The sequence below is a fragment of the Phocoena sinus genome, chromosome 2 (assembly GCF_008692025.1).
Source record: "Phocoena sinus isolate mPhoSin1 chromosome 2, mPhoSin1.pri, whole genome shotgun sequence".
In the NCBI taxonomy this organism is placed as follows: domain Eukaryota; kingdom Metazoa; phylum Chordata; class Mammalia; order Artiodactyla; family Phocoenidae; genus Phocoena; species Phocoena sinus.
In genome coordinates this window covers 128,568,591-128,582,617 of record NC_045764.1, presented here as the reverse complement: position 1 = coordinate 128,582,617, position 14,027 = coordinate 128,568,591, and the positions used below count along the sequence as shown (strand labels likewise).

Sequence of the window (14,027 nt, the reverse complement as noted above, 5' to 3'; positions counted from 1 at the left end):
AGACATTCTGACCATAATCTACTAAAACTAGCAACCTACGACTTCACTTCCTCTCCAACAGGCAACCTGAATTTTCCAGATCTCTTTCCAGTTTTGGGCCCCTAAGGTAAGCAAACACATGTGGTGAGGCCAGCCTTGTCTAGTCATCAGCAGTGGGAAGAAACTAGCTTCTGTAATTAAACACTTAGGTAGCACCCCATGGACGAGGACCTCTTTTAAGGGCTTCACAAATAATACCAGTGAGAACTTATACCTTAACTAGGAAAAGATCAATAAGAAGCTTTTGAAAAAAACCCACCCACCCACGCTGGTAATTTTAAAATGCAAATTTTAAAAATGAGGTTCCATTCTTTGCCTATCAGATTACAAAGATAGATACAAATTATAATATTTAGAGTGAGATATACAGACAATAATACTTGCCTATATATTACCTTCAGCAGGAGTGTAAATTAGATGATTACTTAGAGGGACATTTTGATAACATGATTTTTAAAACCTTCTAACTATGAAAGTTTGCTGATCAAGCAATTTCACTTTTGGAAATAATCAAGAATGTGTCCAAATACTTCCTACATGAATTTCATTTTGGCTGTTTGCAACAAGATGGAAACAAACTAAATATCCTAAAATAGGAGATTATTTAACTAAATTATGATACACCTGCACAGTGGGTTACCCTACAGTTTATCGGTGAATAGTACAGATTCTGGCCGCAGACTTCCTAGGTTTGAATCTCTGCTCTGCTTCTTAACAACTGTATGACTTTGGACCACTTAACCTCCCTTGCCTTCAATCTCTCACCTGTAAAAAATATGAATAACAATAATAACCACCTTTGCTGGGTTATTTTGTGAAAAAAGATGAGTTAATATGTGTAAAGCTTTGTGAGAAGTGTCTGCCATGTAGTAAATGTTATCAAAGTGTTATATAGCTATTATATAATCAGATAGGTAGTCAGTGTACTTAGTCAGATGGAAAAATATTTATAGCATATTAAACGAAAAGGTCAGATTTCAAGACATCAATAAGTATATGACATGATCCCAATTTTGTTGATATACCTATGTAATTGACTATAAGTATATACAAAATTTCAAAAGATAAACATCAAGGGTTCATTATCAAGGCTATTAGTAGTATGTCTCTGGTGAGATTGAGGGTTTTCTTTTTTCCTTCTAAGTCTCTTTATTCTCTGATTTTTCTGAAATGAGCATATTCTGCCTTTGAAATAAGGTGGGAAAAGTTTTTTCTTAAAACAAATAAAAAGTCTTGCTCTTGCCAATTCTCCTCACTGGAAATTTGAAGGGGTGAGTAAGAAGTCATTCCTGTTTTGAGCACTTAAAACTTGAGTCTCTGAAAAAGCACAAAGCGTTTCTATATGAAAAATAGTTCAGTGCTTTTTTACCTTTTCATGTATGTTTCTAAGATCATGTTTTAAACTATTTAGTGAAAAGTGCTTATTTTAGAACTGAGAGTTTCTATCTGAGGTATTTAAATACTATTAAGAACTGAAAATTTATAGATCTTAAATCTGTTTTGCTTGTCTTAAAACAATTCCCTGGTAGTAGCAGACAAAGCAGAATGCTGTAATACCACCTGGAAGAACATGATGGACCAGTGTGGACGTGAAGGCAGCCAGGGGGATCCACAGAGAAAATAGCTTTCTGTAAAATCACTCAGAGCCTGCTGGTTGGGGCCCTAGAATTCTCCTAGGAGAAAAGGCAACACACACACAAAGGAGATCTATCCTGTACTCCATCTCCAGGATGTAAAATCCAATATTTGCACGAAGGCTTAGCCCAAGGAAGGCATATTTCTGATTCTCGGCTGTAAATACTTAGTAACTGCCTAACAACACACATGTGGTGGCTTAGAATATCCACAGAAAGGCGAGCTCTGCCTTGGGAAGCGTGGTGTTGACCTTACAGCCTGTGTGCCTGCTACTTTATTAAAGTTTCAAGCCTTCAATCACAACAGTTTCTGCATGAATTCTTTCACAGCTTGCAGCACTCTAAGCAAAAGCCATAGAGACCTTGAAAATCAATTTCCACCAAGAAACTATGAACACTGGGGTGAGGCAACAGTTATTTTGCTTTGCGATGCGGTAAAAAGTGGCTCCTCTATTTCATTGCTGAAAAAACCTTCAGTGTTGATTTGCATCTCCATTTTGAGTGTTTTCTGTCTAAGACAGAGAAGGATCTGAAGTTTGGTGGATAAAGGCTGTGCAGAGAACCTCTGGAATCAAACTCTGGCCAGAACTGGCTATGTCTTACTAGGAAAGCAGATACTTCTCATTTTCCCTGAGAAGTGGAGAAGCTACATTTCTGTTGTTAGTTGTTAGAATATTCCAGCTTTCTTCTGCTTTATTAGAGAGCCTATGGGAGAGAACTTTTAAAGGGGACATTATTAAGCTCAGAATGGTGGAAGTTTCAATGCAATGATGGTTCCTTGAGGCAAGAGATTATGTCTACTGTCTTTATTATTGTTTTCCTGGCATGAATCACTGTGCCTGGATGGAATGGGAGGTTGATTAAATTAATAAATCATGAAGGGAAAGTTATAATTGCTATCTGTATTAGTCAGTTTTGCTGCAGTAACAAACAACCCCAAAATCTCAGTGGCTTATAAACCAAAGGTTTATTTCTTGCTCATATATATATATTATGCTCATATTATATCATAGGAAGTAGTCTGAAGTTCCATTATACATGTCTTCTTTCTAAGGGCCACAGCCACCATGTGGGATATGCCCTGTGGCATGCTGACCTGACTTATACCAGCCCACAGCTCAAAAGAGTTGATGGTGCACATCTCTCCCCAACTCTGTTCAGTGATGCCATGTTGGTGGCCTAAAATTAACTATGTATTTACACCGTGGGAATTGGCAAACACTGCAAATCAAAATTTGTTTGTTTCTTGGTTTTGTTTTTTGAGGGCCAGTTTATCAATACATCCCTGGATCTGTGTGACAAAGAGCAAAAAAGCTGGTAGAAAATCACAAGGCCTCTTTAAGCTAAAGCAAACCACATGTCCAAGGATGACAATGGGGCAGGAACACATGCTCCATCTACAGGAGGTCCTCGAAGTCCTGTGGCAAAGATGGGGAGGGAACAAGCATTGTAAATACTACAATATACCCCACTGTCTAGATAATTGTAATTGACCAAACCCCACATTGGGACATGTGGTATGACAAAGTGTTTTAATGATTTATGTATGTGTATTTTAACATAATTCTCATTGTAAAAGCAATACTATTTATTAAATGCTTATAATATGCCATGTGCCAAGTTCTATACATAGAACTTTATATAGTACATAATCCTCACCACAGTACTATGATACAGGTACTGTGATTATCCACGTGTTGCAGATGAGGAAACTGAAGCCTAGAAAATTATTTTTTTAGATAGGGTCCCCTGGACACAGATTCAGAGAGTTGAATAGGGATGGTTAGTTGCTCAGTGGTCTCCATAGATCCACCTCCAAGGAAGTGAGAAGGCCAGGATTGAGCAGAGGGAGGAGTTGACCTGCAGGAGCCCCAGCCAATCCTGCAGGGAGTTCTGGAGCTGGGATGACCCTTCAGCATTATTCTCAAAACAAGGTAAGGGGGTCCCAGCTGGTCTCTATCCATGGGACATCCCTGAAAGGAGGCATAGCCTTGAGCAACCCAGTTTGCTATGGCCAAGAGCAATTCCTAGCGTAATTTATCAACAGCAGATAGTCCCAGCTGGAAGAAGGATGCAGCAGCCTGGAAAGGGAACCTGGGCAGAGCACAAGAGAATGCACTGTGGTTAGGTGATATGTCCAGGGCCACACAGCTAGTAAAAGGCTAGGATTGAAACCCACGTCCACCTGCAAAGGAGGCAAGAGTATACAATGGAGAAAAGACAGTCTCTTCAATACATGGTGCTGGCACAACTAGACAGATACATGTAAAAGGATGAAATTAGAACATTATCTAACACCATATACAAAAATAAACTCAAAATGGATTAAAGACCTAAATGTAAGGCCAGATACTATAAAATTCATAGAGGAAAACATAGACAGACAGACACTTTAAGGGAGACTAGGGTCATCCTAGGGATGCAGTCTTGAGCTATTAGAAAGTATGTTAGTGTTTGTTCAAGTCTTTGTAGGCCAAAATTGAGTCCTATAAAGTAAACAAGAGGGCTCAGAGGAGCCTGGCTAGATAGAGTTTGGTCAAGGAGAGACTCTTTGTCACAACCAATTAGCAATAAGCAGCAGTTTAGTGGACCAGTGCCCTACCCTTAAAACCACCGTGATACAAGCCTCATCCAAAGCTAAGAGCCTCCCCATACACCACTGATGAGATAGCTCATACACACACAGTCACATACTCTCACACACTCTATACTCACATTCACACTCACGTATACACTCACATTTACATACAATCACACGTAGGCTTTCGCACACACATGTGCATACACACATACACAGCCTCGCACACACATGTTCTCACACTCACATACACTCACACACACACACTTGCCCCTGGACTGTGTGTTTCAGTTCCCAGGCCCAGCTACCCAGTTTGTAGATTGCAGCCTGTTCGCTGCCCCAGCCCTGCTGTTAAGTAAGAGACAGGGTGGCAGCTCCAAGCAGGCCAGCCTCTGAGGCCTCCCACCCATCTAACTACCGTGAGCTGGGGCTGGGATAGATCCAGGATCTCCCACCAACAGACCAGAGGAAAGAGCCCTTCGTGGGGGGGAGGAAAGGTACAGGCAGGAACTGAAGTTCTAAGTGGAAGGAGAATCAGGCCCCTCGGGTAGCTCAGCTTGGAGGTTCCCCAGGTTCTACTCACTTTTCTCTTCCTTGATCTCATTCCACACTCAGCCCAGTCTCTGCCCGAGATCTCAGGTCAATAGGTGATAAAGCCAGCATTGGACCCCAAACTAAAGCTTCTGGCCCTCTCCCATGAGACCCCTCTCTTTGACAGGGGTCCTTTTTAAAGTCACTAAAAATGCTTTATGAAGGAAAAAAGTTGACCATTTCATAGGGTAATTAGTCTTGCTGTGGTTTACATGTAAACTGACTGTTAAGTATAACCAAATTCCCTAATAATCATAATCCCCTCCTCAACTCACATTCTTTCATTTTACATACTCTCACCATGGGGTTGTTTTTGTTTCTTCCTCTGTGGGTGGGGAAAGAACTCTCTTCTCAGGAGGCTGGAGCAAAGAGCACAGCTCTGGAATCAGACTAGGGTTTGTGTTCTGGCTCTTCCTTGAACCAGTGAGTGGTAAAGCCTTAACTCAGGAGTATCCACACCTTTGAACCTCTGCAAAATGGCAGGGAGGTGATTGGGGTTAAATAGGACACCTGATAAAAGCACCCATCAGAGTTGGTGGCTCATAAGAAATGACCAATAGGTTGACACCATTTGAATTTCTTGTTTTTACTTTTTAATTATATAATGTCAGTAATGTAGTGAGAATCAAAAATCAGTATTTCTTCAATAAAAATTGTTATTCTTCCGGTGGGGGGGGGGGGCGGCGGGGGGCGGGTCCTTCTGAATCGCATTGCATCGATCCTCACTTTTCTCCTGTGTTCTGTGGTGACCTTGGTATCTGGCAAAGAGGTGGCGTGGGCCACAGTCCCAAGCGGGGTGCACTATGTCAGAGCTGCCCAGGGTGGCAGCAAGGTCGTTTTGGGGCCATCAAGGTGCCTTTGCACATTTGCCGCCTCACCTATTTTGTACCAAATCTTGGTTGACCCTTTTTGACCCATCTCGTGCTTATAACTTCAGATCCCAGACAGCAAGGAAGCTTCCTTTCATTTGTTCCAATTTGTCTCCATCCAGTATTTGTAGTGAATTGAGGGGGGGAAATGACAGAAGAATAATGTTCACGGCAGGGAAAGGAAAGAAGACGTGACTTTCTGTCTGGGAAAGCTTGGTATCTGGGAGGATGCACTGAATCCGTTACCGGTTTCCTGAACCTAAATAATAGTAGTTCTGAAACATCCTCCACAGGGGCTCCCAGACTGAGCTCTGACCTCTTATAACATACACTCCTTTGCGAGGCTAGGGGAGCCAGCCAGGGTAGAAGCTGGAGGGGAAAAAGCCCGGGAGAAGGAAGGGAGGAGGTGGAGTTCTTTGTTTCTCTCCTTCAAGCTCCAAACAACTTGCCATCTTTCTGGGCGATCTTGGTTATTTCGAGCATTCTCTGAGCTCTGGACTGGAAATTTGTCAGTGCTTCTTTGGCTACATCATTTTCCCACTCCCATTCACTTTCTGATCATGACATCTTTTCAAAAGTAAATTGGAAAACAAATATCCAAGAAATCAGGATGTCATTGCTTAGGCATTATAAACAGCTTCTGATGGCTACAGGTACAGCCAAAGATGCCAAAATGAAAACACATACTACATATTTTCATCTTCAGTGTTCTGGTGTAAATTTACAGGGCTGCTCTGTGGTCCTGAATACAGAAAGAACATCTCTGTTAGCATAGAGCAGGAATTTAAATGCTTCTGGGAAACGAAATCAATAAAAAATAATGTTCTTCTACATCAGATGTGGCTTATAAATGTAATCAAAAGACTGTCCTATAAAAGCAACGCACATTATAAATCCTTACAAGAAGAGCATTGTCTAGTGATAGTTTCCAGGATTTTTCATTGTCTCCTGCTCTGTTTCCACAAGGTGGCAAGTCTTAAGAGAAAGGTTTCTAGATCTTTATCTTATAATGCAGTTGTTTATCAAATACCAGAACAATCATTAGCCAGGTAGAAGGCCTGAACATAGACACAAAGGGAGGAAATCCGCTAATAAGTTGAGTTTTGCAGTTTATGTACTGCTTTACTGTATAAAATCCAGGGAATGGTTGAGGCCAGCACTCTTTTTCTACTATAGTATAATTTTCTTCTAAGTATATAGCAGCACCTGGTCAACAATTCTTATTGGGTGTCAGGTCTGACTTACATTATATACACACACATTTAGTTGCAAGGCTGGACTGTAAGAAATCAGGTAGCTCCAGTTCTGTGCGGCTGAATGAATTTGACTTCTCTACTCAAACCTCCAAATGTGGTTACTAAGGCCTGGGCTACAAGAAAAGGGGGAAGAAAAGTGTGGTAGCCCAGCCAACTCTGACTCATTTAGAAGAAGAGAGAATATGAGTTCTAAAGTCACAAGAACAAACTTTTTCCTTTAGAATATGATTCTCACTCTATTGCTCACTCTTCCAGATAAGACTCTCTTTACCTTTTTCATCCCCTGGGCTCCTGAAAAAGTTCTTGAGACAACTTTTAACCCAAGTTATAGTGCAGCTGGGACCCAGTAATAAATCATTGAGTAGCCCTTTCAGCAACTTAACTGTAGGCTCGCTTTCTACTTTTTCTTCCTGGGCTGCATCGGTTTAGACTCCCAGACTTTGAGTACCTCGATCAAAGTACAAGTGATGAAGGGTATCCTCCAAAAGATCCTGTGCCAGGATCCTGCCCTGTGAATCCCACCCCAGTCAGTTCACAGGTGTTTGTGGGCAGGAAGGAAGAGGTGAGTAAGAGTTAATAACAGCCGACATTTATTAGCATGCACCATGTGCCAGCAGGGTTCTGGACTTTAGATACAGTATCTCATGCCGTGCCCACAGTGCCCAAGAATCATAGTGTTCTTCTCATTTATGGATGAGGTCAAACTATGTGTAAGATATGAACAGCTGGTAACTGACAGCATTTGAGAATTTGGAATAGTTCCCCTAACCACTGTCCTTTATTAGCAGGAGCCTTCAGGCTGATGAATGCCTTAAGCCTTCACAGTAACCCAACTACAAAATATTATTATTCCCACTTTTTCCATTGGAGTAACTCAGGCAGAGGTCACTTTCTCAAGGTCACGTTTAGGAAGGGACAGAGCCAGAATCTGAACCCTTCCAAAGTCTGTGCTCTTACTGCCTCCCCACAGTGCTTGCACCAGGCCTGTGGCATGCACACTTTTAAAGAGATTCAGTGCCTGATTGCGTATGTAATAATGCAAATATAAGTGAAAAACATCCATAGGACCAAGAGATATAATTTTAAGATTCTGCCCTTTAGCCGAAAGGACAGAGTGGATGAGGCACTGTGTTGGCAAGGAGGAGAAAGGGCTTCAGTGTTCAGAGAAAGTGTTGTGGGGAAAGGCAGCGTGTCTCTGTAATTTATAGGAGGGATGGAAGGACTTGCCCAGTCTGCCAGGAGCAGGAATTTTGTACCAAGTACAGTGGTAATGGCTGCAAGTAACGGTAAACTCCAGTACAGGGATTAAACTCGGAGGTAATTTTCCCCCCACCATAACAAGAAGTTTGGTGGTAGGAGACTTCAAGTTTTGGTTCAGATGCTCAAAGATGCCATTGGAACCCAGGCAACTTTCTCCTTTCACCGTCCTCCCTTACCACGTTGGCCTTCTCTTCTTGAGAGTCACAAGGCATCTGCCATAAAGTCAGCAGCGAAAGGGAAAAGGTTGCACCAGCCACAATGGTCCCATGTTAGCAGAAAAGCAGAATCTTTCTCAGACCCCTCCAGCCCCCATCCAACTTCCACTTAGGTCTCGTCAATCAGCAACAGAGATTGGGAGCCCGTGTGGAGGATGTTTCAGAACCACTATTATTTAGGCTCAGGAAACCGGTAATGAATTCAGTGCATCCTCCCAGAGACCAAGTGCCACCCCCCAGCAGCAAGTACTTACCTGGACACCTGGCCCCCCCAGCAGAACTGCATCCGCATGTGGACGGGGTGGGGTGGACAGTCAGAAGAGAGCGCACCTTGCTTTAGGAGGCTAGTGTGGAGAGGAGCTGGGGCAACAGGGCTGTACTTGAGAGAAGGACGAAGACGCCGATGAGGAAGAACATCATCCTGCCCTCTGTATCTGTCGTTACATTTAAGTGACCCCAGAGCATGGCACGGGCTCTCACCCTTTCTTCCCTCATCCTGTTCTTAACTGTCTTCATTCTTTCTGCCCTAATCCCAGATCAGTAGCACATGGAGCTAAATGATATTGATAAGTATCAGATCATCTGACTCACTGTTTTTCTTTTAATTAAATAAATTATTGCTGAATTAATTAAGTAATTAATGAGATGAGGAACTTCCAGGCAGATATCAGCTGGGAAGGGCCTTTGACTGCGATGGCCAGAAGTTTTCACCTTCTCAGAGGAGACAGTCCTCAGGGGCCTCTGGAAGGAGTCGGGATGCCGTTATTACCTGCATCCTCAAGTACCGATGTTGGCTCAGTGGCCCAGCTCAGACAAGAGGAATCTGAGGAGGGCGAGGGCTCCTGGGTCTTGGATGAAAACCACCCTGTGCGGCCTTGTGGATGCCTCCTATGGTGAGAGCTCCATGGTTTCCTTCTTCATCTCTGCAGAGCCAGCTTTCCCAGGCACTGAACGGGCTGTCGGACAGGGCCAAGGAAGCCAAGGAGTTCCTGGTGCAGCTGCGCAACATGGTCCAGCAGATCCAGGTATTGGCAGCACCGGAGGCGGAAAGCACGCCCCGCGGGTTAAGATGTAACTGTGGGGCCGGCGGGGAGGGGTTGTCTTGTCTCTTTTATTTTCTGTTTTGTGGGAAATTTCCTATGTCTTTTTTTCCTGATCATTCTCTTCTAATACATACGAACACACATACAGGCCAACTTCAAATATACCCCTTCTCAAGGTGGTTACGTTTCCCCAACAGGCCAAAGACACAACCCCGTTTTCCAACTGGTTCCCATCTTCCACACTGAGCTCCTAATTCTCTGCTGCTGTGCAAAGAAAGATACCTATTTCTTTGTGAATGCAGTCATTATTGTTAAGTTTTTTTAATTCTATAGGTTCCCAAAGCACCTTGCAATCATTATATCTTATCTAACGGTACCAAACAGGTCACATTTTCTTTTTTTCGTCCTTCTTCCTTCCTTCCTATCCCATAATAATGCTTCTCCTCTACTTAGATACTTAAATGTTTTTCAGCCGTGATCCCCTGGCAACTAGAATTTGCACAGTGACCAACAGATCAGCTGACATTTGAGAGCTTGTGAGCTCTCTACTATAGTTGAAGGGGAGAAGCCAGAAATTGCATGAGATGCTAGAATAATGACCTTCTTCACTGTTTACTGTTCTTATGTTTTGAGGTTTGCCTCACAGAAATAACCTTAGCTCTGGCCTCCAATAGATTGGCGTTCTGAGTTAATATTTAACCTGTGTCAAGGCAGAAATGGCTTTTTAAATGTAAGCCTGGCTTCCAGAGCATCTCACGCTGATTTCTTTGCCTTTAGTTGGCGTGCAGGCCCATGTTAAAACTTTTGATTCCCTAACAACCTAACAGTTGTACACTTCCTCCTGTTTTCCAAAGCAGTAGAGTTTATCAGTTGGTCCTTTCTTTGCTTTTGCTGGCATAAAGTGTGCAGCCCCAGGCTTGCCTCTGCACCTCACCTCTTCATCAGAGCAAAGCTTTCTTTCTGCTTTAAATCAGAGCCTGTATGAAGACAGCTGCCCCCTCCCTACCAATATTACCCTGCTTGGGACATAGAGAGCTCTTCAATGATGTTTTCCAGGACAGTTCTGTGAGAGCTCAAAAGCAATTGCCACGAAAACCAAAACCTAACATTTGTAGAAGTCATTGCTGAAGCAATTACAAATGCACACCTTATACAGGCGTGTATAAGACCTTGCGTTTGAGACAGTGACTTAATACCCGTCCATAGATCCTTATATTAAGAGACAGAGTTCTTGATGACTTTGGGAATAAATTAAAATTTGATAGGCTAAGCTGTTCCTTCCTTTCCAGCCCCCCAACTTTTACTCAGTTTACTCAGTTAACTGCTATTTTTTCAATACTATTACTGTATATGTGACGAGTTTTCAGCTTTCATTTGCTGTAAATTACAATTGTTTTCCAGATTATGGTTTGAGAATCAAAATTACATATGTAACATATTGAAAGGGTTACCTTTAATTTAGGGAGAGAATTGCTTAAAAGAAATGTCTGTAGCATGTGCAGATTTAAATCACGTAAAAAATTTTAGATCCAACATTCAATTTAAACGTCATGGGAAAGCTATGATCCATTTAGAACATGCTTACTGTTCCCCACAAGCTGGTTGGTTCACATCTGATTTTTACAGCAGGCTGATGCCTGTTACGTATACCAGTTATTCTTCACTGCCTACATGCACTCATGACTTGCTTTTTCAATGAGAGGAGCAAGTGCTTTTACCCATGATTATTCTGTCGTCATTGGATTATTGTTTAATATCGAAGACGATTGCCATCCGCTTTCTTCTTTGTCCCCCTGGATTCGATGATTCTTTCTCCCTCGTGCCTCAACAAGACCCCATTCCCCCAGCAACCAGCCTTTCTGAATGCCACCTTCCACCATGCACAGCTGGGCGCGTGCCAGCCCTCAAAAGGATTCATGTTCAGCTCTACAAACTAAAACTTTATTTTACTTGATATAAGTCAAACTGTGGAGATGATTTCCTTCTGATAAGAATAAATGTATGAAGTAACATTTATTCCTTTGAATCTAAATTTAACGTGAAACACCACCACTGTTGAACAAAATTTATTCCGTTATTTATAAAAAGCAAATGTGCACTGTGGACGGGGCTCCTCTTCCTTCCCTTCAGCAGGGATTTCCACCCCACAAGTGGACAGGGGTTCTGCTGTCTCTGGCAGCCCCAGGTGCCCAGGCGCCTCGCGGCTGAGAGCTGTGCTCTGTCACGCAGGAGAACAGTGTGGAGTTCGAGGCCTGCCTGGTAGCTCAGTGTGACGCCCTCATTGACGCCCTCAACAGGAGGAAAGCCCAGCTGCTCGCCCGTGTCAACAAGGAGCACGAGCACAAGCTAAAGGTGAGCGCTGCGCACCGGGGGAAGCAGAAGGCCCGCAAGCCCGGCTCCCAGGCTGGGACAGGCAGGTGTACGCCCGCCCGCAGCCTTGGATGGCCAGTAGCCCGGCCGGGGAGAAGCAGGCACGTCCCTTCATTCACCACTCACTCCCTCCTTGACATCACCGATACTCACTGAGTGATTTCTCTGGACCAGGAATTGCTCTGGGTACAGACATAATAAATAAATAAAAATCCCTGCCCTCCTGGGGCTTATGTTCTACCAGAAGGGATAAACGGGAAGCAAGATAAGTAAGTAAAATATGCAGTATGTTAGTAAAAAGTGCTAAGAAAAAATAAGGAAAAAGGGATGGGGAATACGAAGGATGGGGGTTGAAATTTTAGACAGAGTGGCCAGAACAGCCATGCAGAGGCAAATGTATTTTTGAATTGGGAAATGGAATCTGTACTTTCCAGAAAGCAAACAAGATTTGTCTTAACTTCTGAAGCGAACTATGCAACTGAACAGCTGTACAGACTTTGGTCATCACACGGTAGAAGCAATTGATTGCAAGTCTGGGGCCCTATTGGCAGGAGGACTGATCTTCCTGGAGACATCTGATACCCCATCTGTTGCCCCCTTGGAGCAGGGCAGCAACACGTGAGAGCAGGCTGGATAGACATAGACGGGCAGCGGCCAGCCGAAGGAAGCAAGAAGTAGACCATCCGGGGAGGGCCACATACGTGGCCAATAGCCTCAGGGTGGCTACCAGTGGGTAGTGGGTGGGCAGTGTGCCATGTTGGCCTGGCATTGGGGTGGAGGGAGAAGTGAGGTCTGACCATTGGTTCTCTGTTGGGGTCAGGCAGTCAGCATCAGGGAGCTTCAGTATTGGGCAAGAGTGAGGGGACACAGCCTCGGGGGAGCTGGGGACTGGTGAGCAGCCCAGGAAGTGGCAGATATCCCCAGCAGGCTTGGAACAGGCTTTAGTCCCTGAAGAACAAAAGGAGATCCCATTTCTAAAAGAGTGGGATTCCAGTAGGAGAGCCAAGGGAGAGTTTCAAAATGAAGAACTAAGACAACAGAGCTTACAAGATTTGGGGCCAAAGCTTGGTGGCAGGGAAACTTCAGACAGGGCCAGTGCCCAGTTCATGGTTACTAGAAACAAGGCAAGAAACTAGTTGCTAACTGGGGCACGAGACCTCAGCAAGACCTGCAGCAAGACGGCAGTGCTGAGCCCTGAGCAGCGGAGTCACCGTCCTTAATCTGTGCCCAGCACACAGCAGCACCCAGGGCCCAGGGGACTCTGCTGTGAGCACGGGGGGCTGGGCAGCATGAAAAGAGAAACATTTCCCCAGGGAAGCTTAACAGATCTCTCCAAAGTTGAAGGAAACCCCAACTCTATCTTCTTCCTTAAGGTTCCCTCCTCTGCTACCCACCTGCAGCTCCTCGAAACGCATTTAGATCCACATACCCACTTCTTCCTTCCCCAAAGCCAGGGCAGTGATGTGGCCGGAATAGAAACCTTTCTCCCCTGCCTTTGTGACTTACCAACCTGTCACTCTGAAGGTGCCTGTGACATGGAGGCTGAGCTGCGACAACAGGGTCCAAGCCAGAAAGGGCCTGTGAGGGCTGTGCCCTACAATAAAGTTGGCCGGCCTGACCTCACTGGTGCTGTGTCAGAGCCATGTCCCTTTGAGTGTTCCCGATGTGACACAGAAGAGCAATTGCATCAAGGAGAGGCACAGCAGATTCTTTGTTAAAGAAAATTGCATGTCTCGAAGTTGCAATCTGAACCAGGAGTTAGGAAAGAAGGGTGCCCAGGGATTGAATGGTCAGAGAGCCTCAGTCTGTTGGCTTGGACAGCAAACCAAGGCTGGGGATCTTACCGCTTCTTCCAGAGAGGCCATTGCTGTTTTGGGGTGGTGGGCCTAACTGGAAGACCCTCTCAGTTTCATCTTAGAATGAATACAAGCCCCTGAGGGGCACCACACCAACCCCAGCCCTGTGGAGCCTTCGCACTGAACTGCAGGTGATCGAGAGAGCCCTGGGTTTTCCTCGGGAGACACCCACACTGACCCGTGTCATGCATGACTCACAAAGTGCTGACTCAGGGCGAGTTTTACTTAGACGACTTTCTCTAGCTCATCACTTTCCAGGCTCCTGTCCCTTAGTGTCTGTGATCAAGTTTTTTGCTTTTGACTTTTGTAAAGGGCC

The 14,027-nt window shown here is 44.3% G+C and overlaps 1 protein-coding gene across 5 annotated transcripts in view; it reads left to right on the top strand.

The window, feature by feature from the left end:
* TRIM9 (tripartite motif containing 9) overlaps positions 1-14,027 on the top strand; it is a 112,616-nt gene that overhangs the window by 53,150 nt on the left and 45,439 nt on the right. For 4 of the 5 annotated variants that reach the window (XM_032623205.1, XM_032623204.1, XM_032623203.1 and 1 more), the window contains exons 2-3: positions 9,372-9,467; positions 11,715-11,837. The exons of the other annotated variant lie outside the window; for it this stretch is intronic. In XM_032623205.1, coding sequence (XP_032479096.1) covers positions 9,372-9,467; positions 11,715-11,837 — 219 coding nt within the window. The remainder of the gene's footprint in view (positions 1-9,371; positions 9,468-11,714; positions 11,838-14,027) is intronic. 5 annotated transcript variants of the gene reach the window in all.